At 39.7% G+C, this 22,575-nt stretch overlaps 1 protein-coding gene across 4 annotated transcripts in view; it reads right to left on the bottom strand.

Moving 5' to 3' along the window:
- SLIT2 (slit guidance ligand 2) overlaps positions 1-22,575 on the bottom strand; it is a 318,505-nt gene that overhangs the window by 27,755 nt on the left and 268,175 nt on the right. For 2 of the 4 annotated variants that reach the window (XM_053672435.1, XM_053672434.1), the window contains 5 exons: positions 22,164-22,288; positions 21,933-22,030; positions 20,548-20,687; positions 16,517-16,543; positions 1,929-2,022 (listed from right to left, as the gene is read on the bottom strand). In XM_053672435.1, coding sequence (XP_053528410.1) covers positions 1,929-2,022; positions 16,517-16,543; positions 20,548-20,687; positions 21,933-22,030; positions 22,164-22,288 — 484 coding nt within the window. The remainder of the gene's footprint in view (positions 1-1,928; positions 2,023-16,516; positions 16,544-20,547; positions 20,688-21,932; positions 22,031-22,163; positions 22,289-22,575) is intronic. The other 2 variants (XM_037140744.2, XM_037140742.2) reach the window with 1 other exon arrangement.

The raw sequence follows: 22,575 nt of genomic DNA on the forward strand, positions 1-22,575 counted from the left end.
TAATATTGCATTAATTATGTATGATGCCAGGTGTGTGCTAGGCTTATCGGGGTCACTTCATAAATTATATAAATTTCAAACCACTATGCCGTCCACATAAAACGAATGTAAAATAATACTGAATGTCAACTGTAACTGAAAAAAAGGTGTGCAATCTAATTGATAATAATGGAAGACACTGAATTAAAGATTTGTCTTTTTGAAGATGAACTTCCCCATTTTGTAATGACTTACATTAAGTCTCACTAAAACTTTATCTTACAAATACATTGCATGAAGTCCCACGAAACCTGTATAGTAGACATGCAGCTGTGGAAAACCACATTCCTAACTGACAAATTTATCTGAGAAATGACATCTGTTGTGTATGTGATGGACTTTCAACTTGCCAAGTTCAACTGTGAGCAGATTGGAGATATTAGGAGTTTAAGTAATTTATGCACAGTATTTAGATGAACAAAAATGCAAAACAGAATTTTGTATAAAGTAATGATCTCGATAAGACTTTTGGTTTTTACGTAGGCTTGTCATCAAATGGAATTGACAAGTATGACCACTGTGCATTTTCCAACATGATGAATTTTAAACCAAGCTGTATCAAAAAACAAATAAAACCTGAGAATAAATATTTTATTCAGATTGACCTTTAAAGGCAGTGGGGATCCTGGTAATACTGACCCTTACCTCCCATCCAACAGAGAGTGTATGATGGTCTGCTGACAAATTTCAGAATGTTAGAGTCCCAGCACAAATCCCATCTCGTCTCATAAAACTCTTCCTGACCTGAGTCGTTTTTGACTCTCTGAATCCTATGACAATTAGGCCTGAGTCATTTCACCGAGAAAATAAAGCCTGTGAAAGCGAACAGCTAGAAAGCAGCATAAAAGCATAAGACGGCAGATGGCCATGTGCCCTAACCCTTGACAGGTGCTCAATAAATACTGTGCAAAGGAACAAACGATGTTCTTGTCTAGTCGTCTGAAATCACAGCTCAACTCCTGAACCCGACTGTGTCATCCCTGAGAATCCAGCTTACCTTCCATAATAAACCAGCTGCAAGGTTAATAAATGACCAAACTTAGAGGTGACCTGTGTTAGAAAAATCACCCAGCTGGGAAGTAAATGTCTGACCTCCAGCTCTGCCAGTGAGCAACCCTGAGGTCCCGGGACAGCCACTGACCGATCCGGGCTGCGGTTTCCGCATGTTCAAAAGGGAGAATTCGAACAGGAACGATCTCTAAACTACTGCTATGTCTAAGAAGAGAAGTTGCTGTTGGTAGATCCTTAAAATATTTCTGGACTGTGGCAAAGGTGTAACTGAATTTTGATTCCAAGCATATTTCAGCAAGATTGCTGAGGAAGGCATAAAAGTGATTTGGAAGTTCTGAGTTCACTTGGAGAAGCCCTCTTTCTGGAGAACTGTATGCTTTCTCTTCCCACACGGGACACAGGGAAGGGGAAAGGGCACTACTAATAATTACACCGAGACAACAGGCATACACCGGGACTGTCCCCGGGCAACCTGGGATACGTGTCCCCTCTATCTTCCTCCCCTTGTACAGTTAAAGCACGGCTGCAGATCAAAGACTTTCAGTTTCATTAAACTCTATATTTTATCAGATTTACATTCAGATAATAAAGCACCCACCAGATATGCCACACTTATTTGGCCTTCAAATAAAATTTGCTTATCTGGGCAAAGGCTCTTTTCCTTCATACATGCCTTCCCAGGAAGTCATGGCAAAGAGGAAGCAATCTCTTTTATGTTTTCTAGTGAACTAAAAAAAAAGTCCATGCTGTTTATGGCCATTTAGACCAATGCCATTGATCCCAGAGAATAGCTCCCTTTAAACCTAGTGAAGGGGTGAAGGTAGATCCTGAAAGGAAGGTTCTCCTAAATGTGAGCATCAAGGCAGCCCCTGACTTACTTGTATCCCTTTGGCGTCAGGATGCACTTGGAGTTGTGCTGACAAGGGTTCAGGTCCTGGGCACAAAAGTCCAGCTTCTCCTCACACAACTCGCCTGTGAACATGGCAAACAGTGTTAGTTCATAGAGAAAGGTGACCAGGTTTCAGGCAAGCAGGCTGTGCCATGGGCCTTATAGGTCAGCCCAGCTTGTGACTGGGGGAAAAAAACCACAAGACATGGAAGCAGAAGATGCAAAATTCTGGTTCTGCTGGTCGACAGTCTTATGATTTGGGACCACACAGTGCTGTGATCTGTGATGAACACCTGCCCTTTTAGAATATACTGCTAGAATTAGAAAAAGGAAATTTGAATGCTTTTCTCCTCCCTTCCTTCCTTCCTTCCTTCCTTCCTTCCTTCCTTCCTTCCTTCCTTCCTTCCTTCCTTCCTTCCTTCCTTCCTTCCCTCCCACCCTCATTCCTAACATGTTATTTATTTTTAGAAAGGGGATAAGGGAGGGAGAAAGAGAAAGATCAATGTGTGAGAAATACATTGATCAGTTGCCTCTCACATGCCCCCAACTAGGGACCTGGCCCGCAACCCAGGGATGTGCCCTGACTGGGAATCGAACTAGTGACTTCTTGGTTTGCGGGTTGGCACTCAATCCACTGAACCACAACAGCCAGGGCTGAATGCTTTTCATTTCTATTGTTAAATGTATTTTATTTTGGACTTTTTATTGAGGTATAGCATATACCCAAAGGATAAATGAATTAGCTAATAAATATCACAGAATGAGCCCACTCATGTAACCAGCATCATGTCCAGAAACAACACCATTTCCCAGCAACCCAGCAGCCTGACTCACAGAGCAAATACCCACTATCCCAACAGTACCACAGATTAGTTGTGCTTGGTTTTGAGCTTGACATCATTCTGTGTGGACCCTTTTATGTCTGGCTTATTCTATTTTATGTCTGAAAAAACAATCCTTGAGTCTTCATAGTCTCCAAGGCCTTATAAGTCTAGAATAAAATATTTTCCCCACTTATGACTTATTGCAACTGCTTCAGAGGCTACTCTTAGCTACATGCACCAAGATAGGCAACCAGATAGGCAGGAAAGAGCGAAAGGAAAATCAATCTAGATAGAGAGCATAGACCTTTCTCTGAGAACCAGCTAGCTTGTAAGGAACAACTTTTACCAATAAAGGGGACCTAAAAGCATCGCTGTGCCAAGTCTAGGCACACTGTGTTAAACTGCATGTCCGACTCTCTCGGGAAATTTCTTCAGATACAAATAACATGATCATAGGTTAGTTTCAGATCTTTTAGGCCAAGTATGATTTTCAGTGAGAAGATTTTTCCAATCATCATGTGAGATAGTAAGGGGACTAGAAAAATACAAAACGAAAGTTCTTATTTTCGACCTTACTTCTGTATTACTTTTTAATCATTTTAGGGGCACACCTATGGGCTGCTGTTCATTTCCAAGAAACTATTAGAGCTTTTATTTGTTCAAAGTGTGTGGATTTAAACAGCACTGGTTAAAAAATCAGGAGTCTGCAACATGTGCTTTTGTCTTAAGACTGCCCTTTTAGTCATACTTTGCTAATTGGTAGAAATAGTTCCTTAACAACTAAATGTGGCATATTATTTACCCTTCCAGGATCTTTCTCTGTGATGCAAATATATAAATGTACTCATCTAGGTGTTACATCAGTTTGATCTGTGATAAGGTAGGTTTTTTTCTATGTTGTAATATGAACTAATTGCAACTGCAAGTCTCATATCTCTTTTATAAGAAGGCTTTCTGTGCCTCTAAATCTGTGATACAAAAAAGGTTTTAACAATGCATATGTGATGAGCTATTTCTAAACAGGGTTTATCGAAAACTTTCAGTTAGTATTATTTTAAGGAATGCATCTTGAAGAAAGTTATTCATTATCATTTGTTGTCCCACCATGATGAAATACCACTTTTAATTTCCTAATCAAATCTTGTTGATTGGATTCAGGCTCTTTATAGTAGTCTAGATTCAAAGCAGTTTGCAAAAAAACTGATGATAGAGAGGGATCATTTGAGATAGATAATACGTATCATCCTATGTACTTTTCACTTTATACCCAAACAAAAATTGTTTTAAAAATAAAAAAGGAGACATATTTTACTTCTTATTCATTTTGATCTGATCCCATTTGATCCAACCCAATTCAACTCAGTGAAGCCCATCTAAACCATAGTTCACAAGGATTTACTATATGGTGCTCTGTGCAGGGTGCTGGGGCTACAAGGATGGATGTGGTACATGCTGCCCTCAGTCTGCTCTCAATCTACCAATAGAGAAAGACTGAGTTGGAGATAGAATGTGGAGAAAGAACTTCAGCTCTAAGAGAAGAACACAGAGTTTACTCTTTATTTTCTACCAGGTATTTCTCCATAAACTTGGTGTGGAAAGGAGAAAGGAGATGGCTCTAAATAACTGTTGGCTAAACATTGTCAAGTCCGTAATCAATCCCAGCTTTAAGACTAAGCCTGCCAACCTGAATGGGAAAAGCCACATCAATGTCAAGTATTTCTTACCCTGTAAGGAACGAATGTTATAAAACTAGTGCAGCTGCAATAGGAACCGCTGCTAAAGCCGTGCAGGACAGTTCTTTGTGACCACACATCTGACTCTCCAGTAAGACTGATTGATTGCTTCAAGAAAGAATTTTCTCCTTTCAAATATCACCAAATATTGTAATGTTAACAGATATCACAAAAGCATTTGCTGTGTCCCATTACTGCCTAACTCACTTTAAAGCCCGATCTTCCATCCAATACTGTTGGCACCTGCATCTGTTCACTGGTTTCTGCATTTACCTCAAATCTGTGCCTGGCTTGATGGTGTTTCATTTTGCCTCAGTAACTTTAATAAGTTCTGTTCTCAATTTTTCGTTCCATTATACGTCCCCTTCTTTATGAAAAATTCCTGGATGTTATTAGCCATTTGTTACCTATCTATAACTTTTATCTTTGCTTCTACTTAAGACACATATTGTATGCGTTGATAGTGACTTATAAATAATTATATAGTGCTTACTACTGTGTGTCAGACCATCGTAAAGGCTGAGCAAATTTGCAGTCACGAAGTGTTCATTAGAATCATGGAAGGTAAGGTTGTAGGTTGCATTGTTCCAAGTGCATCACATATGATTGATGTTTATCTCATTCCCTTTCTTTGTAAGATCATCTAGGGCAGTGTACTTGGATATTTGCTTTTATATCATTTTAGAGTATGGTGTGGAGACATACTAAAATAATAGTTATTAAAAGAAATATTCCTGCTTTTTAAGGAAAAACTCTATCTTATTGATCTATATTCAACTTGAATTTCAATTTAGCCTTTCGACATTTTTCTGTTTAAATTTATTAAATATTTGCTCATCAGTAATAAATAGCTTATGCTTGTTTCCTCAAAAATTACTTCAGATATTTCCCGGGACAAATATTAAACTTGATGTTTTCACTCGACTATTTGTTTACTGTGTGTTCTAATTGTATTGGATTCTGCTGTACTTCTGGGAAGGCACCTTTTCACATTCAAACAGTATCATCCCACAGTGTGGAGACCCAGGAGGTCGACATGAGATGGGAAGTGTAGCAAATCCCATACACAAACGCAGGACTTGACACTACCGCTCAACAGTAAGGGAAATGGGACACTTGAAAACATCTCTGGCTTTTCAGGAAGAGTGGAAATAAAAAGCACTAACAGTTCTGTACTCGTCTGGTTTTAGTCACTAATGAAAAATTTCTCCCAAACCTCATAGTATTTAGAAGGCATTATGCAGTTTTATTGTTTCTCCTTCTCCCTTCTCCCGTCCTCCTCCTTCCTCTGCTTCTTCTCTTCCTTCTTCCTCTTCCTCTTCTCATTCTTATTTAGTGTGTGTAGTCAGTGCAAGACTTGAGTTAGTGGAAAAATCAGGAAAAAAGATGTGATTTAGATTTGTTAATGGTCCAGGGCCTGAGTCAATATCATCAGTGGCTGCCTCCCTTTCTGAGATGATACAGTGTGAGGTGACAGAAAAAAAAAAGTGGTGATGTTCTTCATACTCCACATATAGTTAATGCTGTGACCTATTATCCCATAAGTGGGTCTTTATATTTTTAACAAGGCATTCAGAAGAGATGAGTCAGCCCACTGGAGTGGTTGGGGTCAATGTGATTGAATAACAGGTTAAATTCCCGTGCCCTTGAACTCCTCAAAAGACAGAGGTCTTTAGACACACCTTGACTCCATAATTTGGCTCCAACCCAGGAAATTCTATTTATTTGCGTTGACCCCTGGATCCGTCAAAGTCCCCAATGACAAAGCAACCGTGTGGAATACGGACAAAGCACGGTTGCCTGGCATTTGTGATTTCTCTGTCGATCAAAGAAGTTAATTTTCCTCATACTTCCAGTTTTCAGAATTTTTGTTGATGAGAAGCATGTGTGTGTATCAGTTGTCTGTGTCTTCGAGAAACAGAGAATGGTCAACCAGGAAGCCTACTGTTACCTCTTCAGGATATCAGAGTTCTCGAACAATCCACTCTGTCTTGTGAAGAAAATGCACCATGTGTCCCAAACAGAGTTGTCTTTTTTGTAAGAAAGTCATGTCCAGTTGTTGGGTCGCTTGTTCCTGCTGCGTCTGTCAGGTAAAGAGGGCAGTTCTGCAGTCGCACTAGTGTGAGCCGTGTGAGAACAGGGCAAGAGTGATGCCCACTTCCCTAAAAGGAAGGGGTTCTTCAAAGCCTACCCTTGGGGGAACAATACAATTCATTATCTTCTGAACACCAAAGGTGGTTTTTCTGAAGGATTTCATGGACTGGTAATGTGGCCACACATCCTGACCTGCTCAGGACAGTCCTGGGTTACACCTGTGGTCCCAAGGTAATTATCGATAGTGCCCCCATACACTCTTACAGATGCCCTGGTTCAGATGATGAATGTCATGGTCACCGTGTAGGTGGAGCAGGGAAAGCTGAATCCTCAGCATTAATGTTCTGTTTGGAGTGAAAAGTGAGCAAGTGCAGAGGGAGAAATCATAGAGAAAGTGCTCTTCCAGGATGAGTCGACACCTGGGTCACTGAGTTATTGCTTGGCATGGCCTTCTGCAACTTATTCAGTATAAAAGAGTGGGCCGTCTGCAGAGAAGTGCACTCTTTCACTGTTCTGGGCCCCAATTCTTCATCAGTAAAATGAGCTTCTGGAATTGAAGTTGTGTAAGGTCAACTGTGGCTCTCAAAAGTCTTTTAAAAAATGCTACAGAGGAGATGGATAATGCGACAGCCAGTTCGCAGAGGAGCACCAGGCTTAGCTGCACAAAACAACATTACTGCATCCAGGGTTTAAAACCAAGTGTCAGCGTGTGCCCAGGGACCCCTAAGGCACCACACTGTGAACATGACTGTGGCGAGGCAGAAATCTCAGTGCACTCTGATGGTTTTCTCGGGAACGAGCACCTGGAGTTGGCCTTGCCTCCTGCTTCATTTCAGGTCCATGAACCAAACTGATATTAATGTTCCTCGTTTTTTAAACACAAGGAGCCCTTCCTTTTATCTTCACTTGTGCTGCAGGTATCTTCAGTTATCACTTTGTTTACACATCTTATTACCAAACTTACCCAAATAGTTTTATAACAGTTCTACAAACTTCTCCCGGGACACCCATGGAGTGATCTACCTATGCTATTTTCAATGAGTCTGATAGGAAATCAGATTTTCAATATTATCACACAGTTTGACTGCCAAGTATGTGTGAGGCCCTGAGTCAGTGTTGGGAGTCCAGTGGTGAACAGCAATGACAATAAACCCCCTGCTGGGGACTGATATCCCCATTCTCAGGGGACTTACACATGAGGTGGAGCAGAAGGTATTCATCTGTTGCGTGATAAAGGCCAAGCAGAGAAACGCCAAGGTGTTCTAGGAGAGGGACTGGCTGTGAGGGGGGTTTTTCTGAAGTGAGACCTGGATGTGAGGGTGAAGGGGGATGACCAGAACGGACAGAGGTTCTGTGTGGCAGGTGAGGTGGGCTCTGAGAGATGGGAGGGGGTCCGGGAAAGCACAGTGTCAGAGGAGACCACACAAGTTGCAAGGGGCCATGTGATAGAATGTCTTGACTCTGTGAGCAATGGGCCCCACTGAAGGGTCTGAAGTTGGCTGATGGCCAGATGACACGTGCACTTCGAAGAGAACATTCTGGCTCCAGGATTACAGATGGGTGCACAAACAAGGCCACCAGAGATGACTCAGCTTGCACTCAGGAGACATGGACGGCCTGGGGGGATGGTCAGGAAGCCAAATAGAGGGAAATCTGTGAGGGACAGGATGATGAGGCAGCTGAGAGAAGGAGGTGTCTGGGACTTCTAGATTTCTTGTCTGTATGATCGAAAGTACCTTTTGCAACATAGGTTAGACCGAAAGAAGGTCAAGCTTTCTGGTGCAAAGATCAAGAGTTTTAAGTATAGTGATTGGTGTTATGGGTTGAGTGTCTCCCCTGCCAACAATGTGTGTTGGAGCACTCCAGCGGCTCAGAATATTAACTTATTTGGAGATATCTCTTTATAGAGGTAGTCAAGTTAAAATGAAATCATTATGGTGGGTCCTAATACAATATGACTTATGTTCTCATTAAAGGGGGACACTTGGCATAGGAGAGGATGGGCCACAGGAAGGAGGTGACCAGCTACAGGCCAAGTACAGAAACCTGCAGCAGATTCTTCCCTCCAGTGCTCCAAGGACCAGCTCTGCTGACACTGATTTCAGACTCCCAACCTTCAGAGCTGCGAGACAAGGAATCTCTGTGGGTTAGGTCCCCAGCCTGTGGTGCTTTGTTATAGCAGCTCCTAGCGGACCAATGTGGGAGGTAAATTCTACATTCATTGCAGTTTAGGGTGGGGAATACAAGTGTAAACTGATGCCACTATTTCTTTTCCCTCCCTCCCTCCCTCCCTCCCTCCCTCCCTCCCTCCCTCCCTCCCTCCCTCCCTCCCTCCCTCCCTCCCTCCCTCCCTCCCTCCCTCCTTCCTTCCCTCCCTTCTTCCCTTCCTCTCTCCCTGTGTCTTTCCTTTTTTAATTCATTCCATGTGGCTATTATCTTCTGTGTCTCAAATCTTCTTCTAGGTTTCAGACCTTCTTTAACACAGTCTGTAATAAGTGATACACAAGCACAAATAAGTGGCCCATGACCATGACCTCTGCATTTAAAGCAGCAAGGGCGAACAGAGCACAGCAGAGTGATACGGCCTCACCCTACTTTCCTGATGGAGCCTGAAGCCTCTCTGCAAAACACTGTGAGCCTTGGCTCACCTGGATTGATAAACCCTCAGCCCCCTCTCTCCAAAGGGAGATGCAGGACTGGCCATCCAAACAGCAGCCCTGACGGCCAATTATGTAAGACAGTAGGACATTAAAGGTGACACCACAAACTCTGGTGTCTTACAGAGGGGGAGAAAAGTGAGTCCAATGCCTTGTTTCATCAACTTTACTGTAAACTGGGAGATTGGCCAGAACTTTGAATAATATTTATACCATCCTTAGTTATAAAAATCATAATCTTGGAAGTGTTTTATAAACTTAAATTATGTCAAAGACATCAACAGTCAACAGAAGTACAGGGTACTGGAGTTGAATCCTGTCACCAATATAATTTACATTCTCTGCACACACCCTTAAGTTTCTTAAACCATATTTGCCTTAAAAAACACTGCCTTAACTGATGGCACTGTTGCCAATTTTTAACTATAGGGGTGCTTTGGCAAATCAATGAATAATAAAGGTACCGTCCAGTCTATGGCAGTTAACATTAAATATTTCCTGTAACTAATAATAGTATAAAAAGAAATTAACTTCTTCTAATAGCGTCCAGTTATACATAATCAGGAGTGAGAATTTTTTATTTGACCAAAATGAAACAGTCCTTTAGTTTAATAATTTTTATAATACAATGTTTGGGGAAAATATTTTCAGCTCTACCCAGCAAATGGTTAAAGGGTGAGCATGACCAAGTCTTTACCATGGAGGTTACAATCTACATCATTGAGAGAGAAAAGATGCCCAACTTTCCAGCACCCCTCAAAAGTTCCACTTAGTGATTGAGCTATGGACCATTTAGCAACTGCTGAGTGACTTATTATTACTTTTTTTGGTAACTGAAAACAATAGTACACAGTCCCTGAAATCATTATTACCTCTGAAGAGATTTATTCTGCACGTAAATTGTGCTAATCAGAGGCAACTCTTGAAGAGTTCTTGGATGGACGGTTACTTGCTTTCTATCCACCAAGAATGTGGGCAGCAGTATGTCTCACCTAGGCTGATTCAGTCCTGAAAGCCAGCTTAGCAGAAAACAGCTTGGTCACTTAATTCCTAGATTAGGATTTCTGGAATTTTCCAGTTCTAACCATTCTTTAAAGTATTCAATTGATTTACACTAATGGAGAAATAAAAAAGGGTAAATTGGAATTAAAAAGTGTCTCATTTAAATCTTTCCAAAAGTTAGCCCTTGAAATTCATGTTGGGTATGGTTATCTACAAGAAAATAATTTAGATACGGATGACATGACATTGTGGGAACACCTGACTATTGCTGGTTTCTGCTAACGTAGCCTGATTAATTTTTTCTTTTCTGTGAAACAGGAAAAACCATCTCAGAGTCCATCGAGGGCTCAGGGGCATATGAAAGGGGTGGGGAACATTCTGAGCTTATGTGCAGCCTGTTCTTGTTCCTATTCATAAATTGCATTAAAATACTTTTTTTTAATACAAAAGGATCATTCATATTGATAATCATGGAAAGGGAGTTTATGACAGCAATCTGAATAACTGGACCAGAATTCTAATGTTAAACTAATTGGTTACGACATTTTCAAATATACTTGTAACGAGGGAGGAAGTCTGGTTGAATTCCTGACAGAATCCCCAGGACACAGATTTTTTGAGGGTCAAATGCATCATTCTTCAAATATTTGCATTTGAGTTCTTACTTGGTTTAAGAAAAAAACAGAATAAAGGGTACCAGTTTCACTCTACTTGTCCTGGAACAGCAAGGGAAGGTATCAAAGAGCAATTTATTGAGTAAAATAAATGAGACTGAATTTCTTAACTGCATACTATGTGAGGACAGGGGGTGGACACCTTTATTTATTTGTTTGTACCTCTTTATTCCCTTTGCATTAACTAGCAAATTATCTGCCACTAACTAGATACTTGGCAGCTGCCGAAAACGTGAACGATAGCACTGATCTGACTGCATCTCAAAGGAAAATGTTTTTAAATGTTACTAAAGGAGACCACGTGGCATAGGGACAATACAGAGACAAAGCAGAGAGAATATAAAGAAAACTGGTAACAGATTTGCATTCTGATATCTGGCCTGACATGGGCAGCCTGTGGACTCAGACTTTCCTGTGATCTTGTCTGCCAACTAACAACAGTCCCCAGCAGAAGTGGAGAGGATGAGGCCGGGGGTCACGGAAGTGTGTACATAAGCACTTAAGTGGCATGTTTGAGAAAGGTGAGGATAAGTGGAGCTCAATAATTCACATGACCAAATTTAAAAATTCCATTCAATTCATACTAGAAATTATATATCACCAGTTTGGTTTTCTTGTTAGTTGATTTTGTTCATTAGATTCCACATATGAGTGCAATCATATGGTATCTGTCTTTCTCTGACTAGCTTATTTCACGTAGTATAATGCTCACCGGGTTCATCCATACTGTCATAGAAGGTAGGATTTCCTTTTTTTTTAATGGCCAAGTAGTATTTTATTATGTGAATATACCACAGCTTTTTTATTCATTCATCTACTAAAGGGCACTTGGGCTATCTCCAAATCTTGGCTATTGTAAACAACACTGTAACGAACATAGGGGTGCTCATATTCTTTCGAATTAGTGTTCCAGGTTTCTTGGGATATATTCTCAGAAGTGGGATCGCTGGGTCCAAAGGCAGATGCACGTTTAATATTTTGCATTTACTCCGCACTGCTCCCCACAGTGGCTGCTCCAGCCTGCATCCCCACCAACAGTGTGCAGGGGTTCCCTTTCCCCCACATCCTCGCCAGCACTTGTTTGTTGCTTTATCGATGATGGCCATTCTGACAGGTGTGAGGTGATATCTCATTGTGGTGTTCCTTTTGTTATTTATTCAGGTAAAGAAAAACATTCTTTCTCCTCTTACAGACTCTGCAGTGTAGCATGGTGACGGGTGAACTTTAGTAGAGGGTGGACACAGCTGATGGAATTACGGGAGTCATCCTAGGACAGGTTAAATGAATTGGACCTGAAAGAAAAGTACTTCTATCTCCTCCTCTTTTGCTGAGCTGCACCAGTTCTGTTTGTTACAGACTCTGCTCAAGGCTACCTCCCGGTCACCACAGCACACTGACACGGGCAGAAGTCCAGTCTCCATGGTTCTCGATGGTGATGGTAACAGGTGCTTTTATGTCCATCAGTAAGTAAAGAATTATTTATAAATAGCATGATTCTATTTACTTTTTTAGGAGAGCCAACTCTTCCTGAAGGTTCCTTTAAAAAACCGGAGGCTCTTTTATTTGTGTTAACTATCCTGAAATTTGTCCTTTCAGTTAGAAAAAGTTACCAACCTTCACAGCATGATCTTGATCAACAAACAATCCAGGTCGCACCCACTTCTCTGACCTCAGTTAAATCCCACCGTCAGTGTAGAAATACGGGGGACTGCTGCTAAGGGGCCCCGAATTTCTGAAGGTAGGTGAGCCACTGATAAATGTCCTCTTGGTGCCCAAACTGTGTACATGGGACACATGTTCCCACAGGATATCGCCACAGAGCAACCAGCCTCATGAGGCCAAGTTAATCACAATTCTAAATAGGAAGACTCAAAAAGCACATGCTATAAGTCTGGATATTAAGATGTTTCCAACAGGGGAAATCATTTTATGTTCTCACTTTTGTCCTAAATGATATAAAATGGATTGCTCCATAATGCTTGCTTGCCAGAAAGTTTGGTTGGACTTTGTAGTCAGAGAAGAGTGTTTCTCTTTGCGTAAGAACTGGGAGAGTGACTATGCGATGCTGTTAACTTTATTGGTTTGCGAGGAGTGATGACTTTGCACTGGGAAACTGACCGACCTAGCCTGAACTTGCAGGGAGAACCAAAGCCAAAGATTCCGCCTGGTAGACAAGGGTAATGTTTTATGCATTTTTGTATCACTTTGAATGCTTAGCACAGTGTCCTGCATAAGGTATTTTCTCAATAAATATCTTCTGAATTTTTAATATGGAAAAACTTACCTCCCCAATAAATAAACAAAAAGGAGTGTTTTTCAGGACTTCCTCATTGGAACATTGTATCTAAATAATGGAGCCAATTCCAACAGCTACTGAAACTGCAGAAATATTTAAATCCGTTTTGAAAATAAATAAACCCAAATTGGTTTGAATAGGACTTGGTTAAGCTGAACTGTTGTTCTGGGCTAAGCGGTTTCTGCCTATAAACTGAAGAGCAAACAGGGTCATTAAAATGTTTTCTGAGATTCAAGGGCATTTAAGAGGGTTTTGAAAGGCTGGAAGATGTACAAAAACCACACAGTATCACTAGGTTGCCAGAGAATTTTCTCTAGTTAAAAGCAGACTGCAGGTATGTCTGCAACTGTATTGACTTGGATATAAAAACCTTACACATTTCGAGGTAGAATCAATAACAGAAGGAGTCACTATTTTTAAGAGATCATAAAAGTCCAAAACTATGTATAAAACCTAAAAAATGCAACAGAATCCAAGAGTTTTTTAGCATTTAATATTTTTTCAAACTTCAAAGTAGAGTAAGGGGGTAAAAAAAAAACCTAAAGACTTAACCCCAGGTAAAGTCTTTCCACTTGAAGTAAGCATAAAAAAATAACAAAATAATAATGTTAAAAAGACAGTACTGAAAAATATGGGGAGAAAAATTTCCCTTACAAAAACAATTTCCTTTAGGTGGAATTTTCTCCATTGAAATAACTGTAAGGATTCTTATGCCATCAACTCCTCTAAGCTATGTCAATGTAGAGATGATGGCTGGAATTAAATGATGCAAAGCATTAACATTTCATAGGTCATGTAGGGTAGCCCTTGATATTTCTGCAGTACAGATTGTGAGGGACAGTGAAGGCTGGTGTCACAGCCAAGGTTGAGTGCTTCACAAAGCGTACTTGACTGCTTGCATCGGCAAAGGCAGATCAAGCCAGCAGCGACAACAGCCGGGACCCGCAGGTGTTAAACAGGACATAGATAACCACAAGCTTCAGCTGTTTGCGGTGTAACTTTTGCAGTAGACGTATGTATCGGTTAAACAGCCTGGGAATGGAACAGTCTGTGCCTGCAGCGTCTCCCTAAGTTTACAAAACATCTTTGAGCTCTATCTAACCCATCCCTATAAAATAAACGTGGGTACCATATTCAGGGCTCATTGTCTCTCCATCAGAGGACAATGTCGCACCGGGTCCCTGCATTTCCTTAAACTGTCCCAGAGGTGATAAACCTTAGGAGGAGACACCTGAGCTTTCCCCATTTGCGATACAAATTCATCAGTATCCACCTGCCCTCAGTAAGGGAAAGTAGCCTAGTCATCGGGGACATTAATTAATTAATTATACAGGCATTGATTAGACACTTTCTTGCTTTTCTCACATGTAGATAAAACAGATTGCTTGCCTATACCTGAATTTTGCTGCTACCTGTACTTTTTTCAAATGCACCGAAGGGGCCATTCTGTGTGGCAAGCTGAAGAGACAGCAGAAGAGCTTGTTTGGCATCATGGGTTAGTTGGAGTCACTGTGGGACGTACGAGCATTCCAAGGCTGGAGGACAGCAAGTAAGGGGGGACTGGTTCCAGTGCAAGTCACCAAGTTAGTGTGCATGCCTTGGGGTCATAGACTGAGGCTCATATCTGGACCCCCTTTTACAGGGTGCGAATCCCTGGGTGAGTGCTTTCTCACTGTTTTATACAGGTTATTGCTCAAATCCTTATTGTTCATATCTACGGGGATTTTAAAAATTAACCATATGCCAGTTACAGAACCTCTTTTTATTTAAGAAAATCACCCTCAATGTTATAAAGAAACTGGAATTTTATTTCTACTTAAGATTTGGATTAAAAAACAGAATAGTTTGACTGCTTTTAAAAGCAAATTCTGTCAGCAGTGGTGCTTGGAAATAAAAGACGTCTTTTATAACATGAGCAGGAAGTTCAGTCAACACATGAAACCACGTGGTGATTTAAAACACTATCACACTGCCAGGCTGGCCCCTGAGGGTGTGTAGAGCTGTTTAAGGGCGTATCCCTATGGCAGAATAATTGCTGTTGTGTTTCTGAGATACAATCAGACCTCGGACATTTCTGCCTCCGACTACCAATTGCTTTAGTACTTGTAAAAAGGAGAGATGACATTTGACTAAGAATGGTGTTGGGCACATTAATCCAGAGAATTGACCAGACCGTATTTTTACATCTTTAAAATATGAAACCATTTTTTCAACTTAATTCTGCACATAGTAAGAGTAAGTGACCAAACACAGCAAATCACCCAAACAATGCAACAGGAAGAAATGAGTCCTTAGCAAAGGGGGACAGGGCGAGCTGCCGTATAATGTATCCACATCAACTCTATATTCTTACTACCGGTGCTTCCCACACAACTGCAACTGTCCAGACAAGCATGTATTGGGCTTCTTATACCGTGCTGTGCCTGCACCTGGCTGGCACCTGAAGACTTTGGTTAATGGAATGAGTGAAAATCCAGTGTTATTGGTACTAATTCTGAATCTTCAAGATACCATTTCACAAAGGTTCCATAATGATTCCTTGAATACGTCTACTGCCTTAGTCAGTTCTAGGACTTCCTTTCCTGGTCCCTGATATATTTGGGGAGCTTCCGTGGACCATATAGATGTCAATGATTAAATACATTAATCAAATGATTCTTTTTTATGCTTTAAAAATACTGCCTAGTATTCATGATATAATATAATATGAATTTTACAATGTCATTTTATAAGCCAACCTCTTGGGCTTTATATTTACTTTATAAAATGTTTTAATAAATGTATACACCTCTCAATATTTCTCCTGTTTAAAATTAGCAAAGATGTTAGTTTAATGTTATTGAAAAATTCCCACTACTGAAAACATTTTTCTACCTATACCCTAGCTGATGTACTATTAATGACACATATTTTTCATTGTGAAATAGTTCACGTTCATGATATCTTTAAAAAAGTAAAAGCATAATCAATAAAATATACAAAACTTTTCAAAAAGTAAAAGAACACAGGAAAGTAGAAAGTAGAAAGTGTTAGTCTTCCTTTTCAGCCACCCTTCTTCCCACTCAGGAGGTCTCTTTCACAGCCTTCTAGAAACTGGGAAAGTGCATTTCAGATGCCCGTCTTACAGTGTTTGGCACAGCTACTCATCTATACAGGATCTGCCTGGCTGATTGAACACATTAATTTCAGATGTTGTAAACATTCCTTTTATCATGTCAACATTCCGACATAATGAAGTCTTTAAAAGAAACAGGGAAACAGAAATGAAAATCATAATAGACTTAAAAGGCAACTAACCTTTTTCCACCTCATTCAGATTAGCAGCTGGCAGCGACAAAGACAGAAGAGACAAGAGACTTTTTACATTGCGGTACAACAGCAGAGCACAGGAAGCTAATGCATTTAACAACAGAGAGGCCAAGGGTGAGAGGGCAAAGTGAAGCAAGGCTTCCATTTCTTACCTACGGCCGGCCAAGCGCACAGACACGGAGGAAAGGAGGCAACAGGCAAAGGCCGTCACAGGGAGCCAGAGATCTGCATCTAAACCAGGTGACTTAACAACCAGCCTTATTTTTTAACATGTGTGCTTAATGGTTTGCATGTGGGCATTAGAGACTTGGAAAAACAAAGAGATAATGGTACAAAATAGGAACGAAGAGTTCTGAGTATTTTCCACAACATATATTCTACATCTTTACATTGCCCAGCTGGTATGGAAACTTTCATTCACTGAATCTGTCATCCCATTAAGTGACCCTGTGGGTTACATTGTGATCAACTGAGCATCATCTTTGTATGTGGTCCATGCGAATGGGGTTCTTTAAAAAACATAGTCTGACTGAGTAGATCCAGGGTTCTGACTCTTAGGAAATATGCAGAAATATATTTTTCAATTTAACACCTAAAGTCATACCAGACTTTAAGAAAAGACATCAAGTTTTCAACATGGCGGGGGTGCCGTGTTTGTCATTTTCATTTTTATAGGTTTTGAGCTTATATATTTTCAGGAATTCCTTGAAAATTTTTCCTTTAAGAAATACCTTGGTTTTAGAGAGGATAACATAATCGATTTTTTTTTAATTAAAAAAATCAAAAAACACAATCTCTTAAAATGAAAACCCTGAAGTAAATTTAAATTTTTTGAATTTCCCAATTCTAAAGTTATACTTGCTCAATCCTTACCTTAGTGATTTTACTTTAAAATAATACTGAATTAAATTTCTCAAAAATTAACTATGCTCAATCCTGAGTGTAGTGATTTTAATTTACAAGTGTACTGAATTAAACTTCTCAAAAATTAATTTTGTATGAAGAATATCAGCAATCAGCAACTATATATTATACAACTGGAACAAGTAATGAATTAAACAGAAAACAACAGTTTTGAGAACTAGCGTTGGGAGAGTATAACAAGATTTAGATAATAGAAAAAAAATACCGACCCCTAAAATTTACGTTGTTAATCCCTGCAGCAGAAAAGAGCAGATCATTCTGCCCTCCCATCAATCAATAACTATTTCCGGTGATGGGCTGGCCCCAGCGCTTAAAGAAATTTAATAAATTTTCCAGTGGCGGGTCCTTTTATTCGGAATATTTGGAGCTGTGTTTTATAGCCTGCCCATCACAGGATGACTCCTCCACCCGATGGCTTTCAGATCTCTGAATTTTCTCCATGAACAACAGTGTGTCCAGTCTGACTCTTGCCACGGATGCCAAATGTAAAAGCTTTCCCCATAATATTTTACAAGCTTTTTCCGTGAAGTTTTATTTGTTCCAACCAAGGGGTTCAAATTTTCATTTATGCCTTTGGGGTATGGAGTAAAAATCTTCAAACAGAAAGCAACTTGTGACTTGAATGATTTTTAAACATTGACAACATTATTGTATTCCCTGAGCAGTACAGGGTTTCTGTCCCCGGATCTCACGCTCATTAATTGGACTCCAAACATAGTAAATCGAAAAGAATACGGCCACATTATAAGAAAATTCCTCCCTCACTGCAGACTTGGATGAAGGAGGATATAAAACTTTAGAGCCCAATTTATATTTTCCTATAATTAAAGGCCATGAGGTGCCCCTGATTTCAAAATCTGCAGATGGTTGTTTGATATTTTGTAAATGAGCTCACTTCACATATGGACACAAACACTACAGTTAATAGATGAGTTACAAAAGGGCCTCGTTTAGATATCTGCTCTGATGCCAAATCGTCAAACTCTTCATTGCCCACAGGACTCAGTACACAGAGTGGTAACATCTCCATGCTCTTAAGTTTCTATGGAGCTCAGTATTTTTGTTTATACTTTGCCAAAATCAAGGCAAACCGATTATTTGCAATAGCTGTGCTTAAGAAGACTAAAGGAGTCTCAGTCCCTTTGAGAACCAAATGGCTCTTGACACATAGTCTTGGCAGGCTCCCACATGACAGCTTCTGTAGATGTCACATTTTGGCTAAAAAGTGGTTTTGCTAAGTGTTGAGTTTTTTGGATGTTTCAGAGAAAGAGATCTGGCACAGAGAGATGAGGCTTTGTAATATATCTCAGAGGAGGCTGCACTGATGGGAAACTTTTGTGGGGAGAAAATATGTGGTTAAGAGGACTGGGTGTAAGAAGGGAGCTTGGAACATGAAAAATGAGAAGCTAAGACAAAGACTCCAAAGAAATGAATAAGGGACAAGGTACAGCAAGTCTGAAGCCAAGGCAGGAGGACTCTCCAAACCAACTCAGAAGAGTTTTCCACCTTCTGTAGTTGTCAACACAAAGGGGGTATAGACCAATTCCTGGTTCCTGTGCCCTGGACCTCATTGGCTAGGTAAGGTGTGCTTGACGTGCCTTGGTCCATTTTGTCCTGGTCAGAATATACTGGTTCAAAGAGACCTCAAAGATTAAGTGAATTAAGTTCCTAATATAATGATTAGAACAACGGTGGGAAAAGAGAACTATTCTACCTGGGTAAATCTAGGTAACAGAGTTTAGTGCAGATACTGGGCTTCTTATACAGATCTAAATGAGCTCATCCAATAAAACTCAATTCCCAGGGGAGCTCTAAGTGCCTCAGAATTTGTGCATGCAGAACAGACTTGCTGTCCCTCATTAACACAAAATATCAGAGAATGCTCAAATTCGGCCCATGAGGGAGCCCAAGGGCTACATATACGTAATAGAGAAATTGATAAATACAACATGCTCATATTTCTACTGGACTCAGTATATTACTTTATAAGATACCAGGTGCTTCCTTGGTATAAAAAAATGACAGCTTCAGGGCACTTGTGCAGATCGGGGTGTTAAAATGAAATCCTGTTATTCTGTCTATCATTTTACCATAAAGAAAGGTACTTAGTGAGATGCCAAGTGTAGGTATCCCATAAAAGCTTAAATTTCTATGGTTACCCAACAAATCCCTGAGACAATGAATCAGACAGCTGTAATTTCATCTTTCATGTTTAGAGATGTTGACCTTTGCCACTTACATAGTTATTTCACCCTCTGATACTCTTAACTATATATTAAATTCTATGAAAACAAATGCAGTTAATGAAAAATACCCAGCGAAGTAAAAATGGTAACTTCAAACAGAGTGACAGGAACTACCTCTCCGCTTTTTCTTACAAATAAAATATATGACAGTCTCTTTTTCTCTATCATATATTAAAACTAAGTGGTTTAGTAAGAAAACAAGATTGTAAATGTGAAGTTTCTTATTCATAGCCACACAAATTAATCAAAATAGATATTCTTATATAATAGCCAGGTTATAAACTTGATGTTGACTTTATAGCAAATTGATTTATCCAGGGAAGAAGTTAATAAAATTGAATAGTCTTAGGAGATTTATCATCCCATGAAAGAGAATGTTGGGAAAAAGGTGATGTTCTCAGAAGATCATTCAAAGTGCTTAGTATTTTATTTTAAATCATATGAGTTACTGGAGGGAAAAAACTCATTAGTGAAGAACAAGAATGGATACAATCTGAAATGCTTAATTATGTTTTGACTAGGTAAAGAAGTGCCTTTTTTCACATATATTTTGGTGGGTTGCTTTGCACAGGAAAAATGCTTTGTATAGCAATGTCATTCAATTGTGAGACTAATAGCTTCAGTGTGATAACTCCTTTTTTGCTGGATAGCATATAACTGAGCTTGGTGTTCTTTCATTGGCTTGGCTGAAAACACCTTTAACTCCATCTATTATTTACATTACATCTAATTTCTCAAACACCTACCAGTTATTACACAATCCAGTGGTTTAGTAAACACGTGCAGCAGAGTGCCCATGATGTGTTCAGATACACAGACTGACAGCCAACCATTTCCAATTCTTCCTACCTGTGTACTCAGGTGGACAAAGGCACGTGTAGTTATTAATCCCATCGACACACGTAGAATTATTTTCACAGTCATTATCTTCACAGTCATCAACATTGATTTCACAATGTTCTCCTTCAAATCCATCAGCACAAATACACCTGCCCAGCAAAAGGGGGAAGAAAGTAAAAAATCAAAACAAAGCAAATAAAAACACCCCCTTGCATTTTACAACCATATGGTCTAAATATTGGGGAAAAAACCTACATACACTCATGAATTACAGTACTTTTAACTACAAGAAACTGATTTTTAAAATGCTTTTAAATGACACGTTGTAAGCATCAATTTAAGGTAATATCCTCCAAGTCGGAAACAATTTGGAAAAGCAATCAATTCTGGCTGCAAGATGGCCCGTGGCCCTGCGGCCCCATGAGTCAGTCAATCCAATACACTGGTGGATCCGAAACACCAGCAAGTTTATGTAAGTCTCAAGTGCTGCTCTAGTAAAACAATTCACGCTTCTTTGTTCATAAATGAGGAGGAATTCGTTCTGATTAAAAAAAAACAACAACACCTGCTTCCTTATGTGTAATGCTCTTCATGTCTCAAAACAAACAAAAAAAATTGAAAATAAAACTTTTTCTTCCTTGTAATTATAAAATGTGAATGTTCTCTTTACATCTCAACAAACACAATTTTTTCACTGGCATAAAACATCGTACATTTTATCTTGATGGGCATCAGAATAATCTTTGAAAAGCCTGGATGTAAAAGAGATCATTTCATAACAGAATGCAGAAATAAAGCCCATTTATTATAAAAAGTCATATTTCTAATAAGCTTTAGTAGTACACTAGCATTCACATGTGAAATTATTAGTGTCATTATAAGAACTCTATTTCATAATTCATGAAGTACATCTGAAGTAATTGTACTGTATGATTAAATAACTCCAGATTAAAAATGTTCACAGCATGGTTTTCTACTTATATTGGGGCTTGGAAAGGAATCATTAACTTTCTGTTTCAGTGGAACCTACACACTGTCTTTTAAGCAATACACGTGATAACAGATGAATATATGGCTTGCAGTGGGAGACTAGCTGGCTATTAATTAGCATAACAGAACCACTATCTTGTCTTGAAGTAATCTAACTTGATGAATTGTAATGTGTGCATGTGCAAATTTCTTGATGTTTGTAGACTCCTGCACTGAAAATACTGTAAGATCTCCATTTGTTTTTATATTTCAATATCTCAGAGAGGAACTCATATATATTATCATTATGAATAGATTTCTGGCATTCCTTTTAACATAATCTTCCTTGGTCTGAAAAAGAAAATGCCGATTTGCTTCTTGCTCCAATCCTCCCACCACAGGTCACAGACTAATGAATGACCTACCAGAATCCGTCTTTCTCTCCTTCTTTTAAGTGGCAGGTCCCTCCATGTTTACACGGGTTACTGATGCATGCATGAATCGGGACATCGCAGTCCTGCCCCTGGAGAAGGAATGGCCGAGCAGAGCAGAGTTGAGTGTAAGTCAAGTATTAGTTGTTAGCACAATAAAGTAAGGCAGACCCACCAGAGAAAGCGTGTTCTCAGGGCGCGACTCCTATCATGGCTTCTGCTTACCTTGAACCCATATGGACAGGTGCAGCGATAAAAGTCAACTGGGTCGTTGTTACAAGTGCCATCATTTTTACATGGATTTGACAAGCAGGGGTTACATTTAGCTAAAATTGTCACATCCACTGGACCTAAAATTAATTAAAAATATGAGAAACCGGTGCAATTTTAGTTGACTTAAAATTATTTCAATGCCTTAACGTCACAGTAAATTTTGTATAAAAGTCATTGGTCACATATCTGCATGTAAGTCTCCTCTGTGACAAAACCAAAAATCAGCAGTATCATATTATGTTCAAGAATGCCACAGGCAGACTTCTTCTCACTGATGGGTGGGAAGACTCCCTGACATCACAGTGGGACTCTGGGTTTTGATTTAAGAGGTTAGTCTCAGAGGCTCAATCCCCTCATGGAGGAC

This window comes from Artibeus jamaicensis, unplaced genomic scaffold (genome assembly GCF_021234435.1).
Source record: "Artibeus jamaicensis isolate MK-2021 breed Jamaican fruit bat unplaced genomic scaffold, CSHL_Jam_final contig_76, whole genome shotgun sequence".
In the NCBI taxonomy this organism is placed as follows: Eukaryota; Metazoa; Chordata; class Mammalia; order Chiroptera; family Phyllostomidae; genus Artibeus; species Artibeus jamaicensis.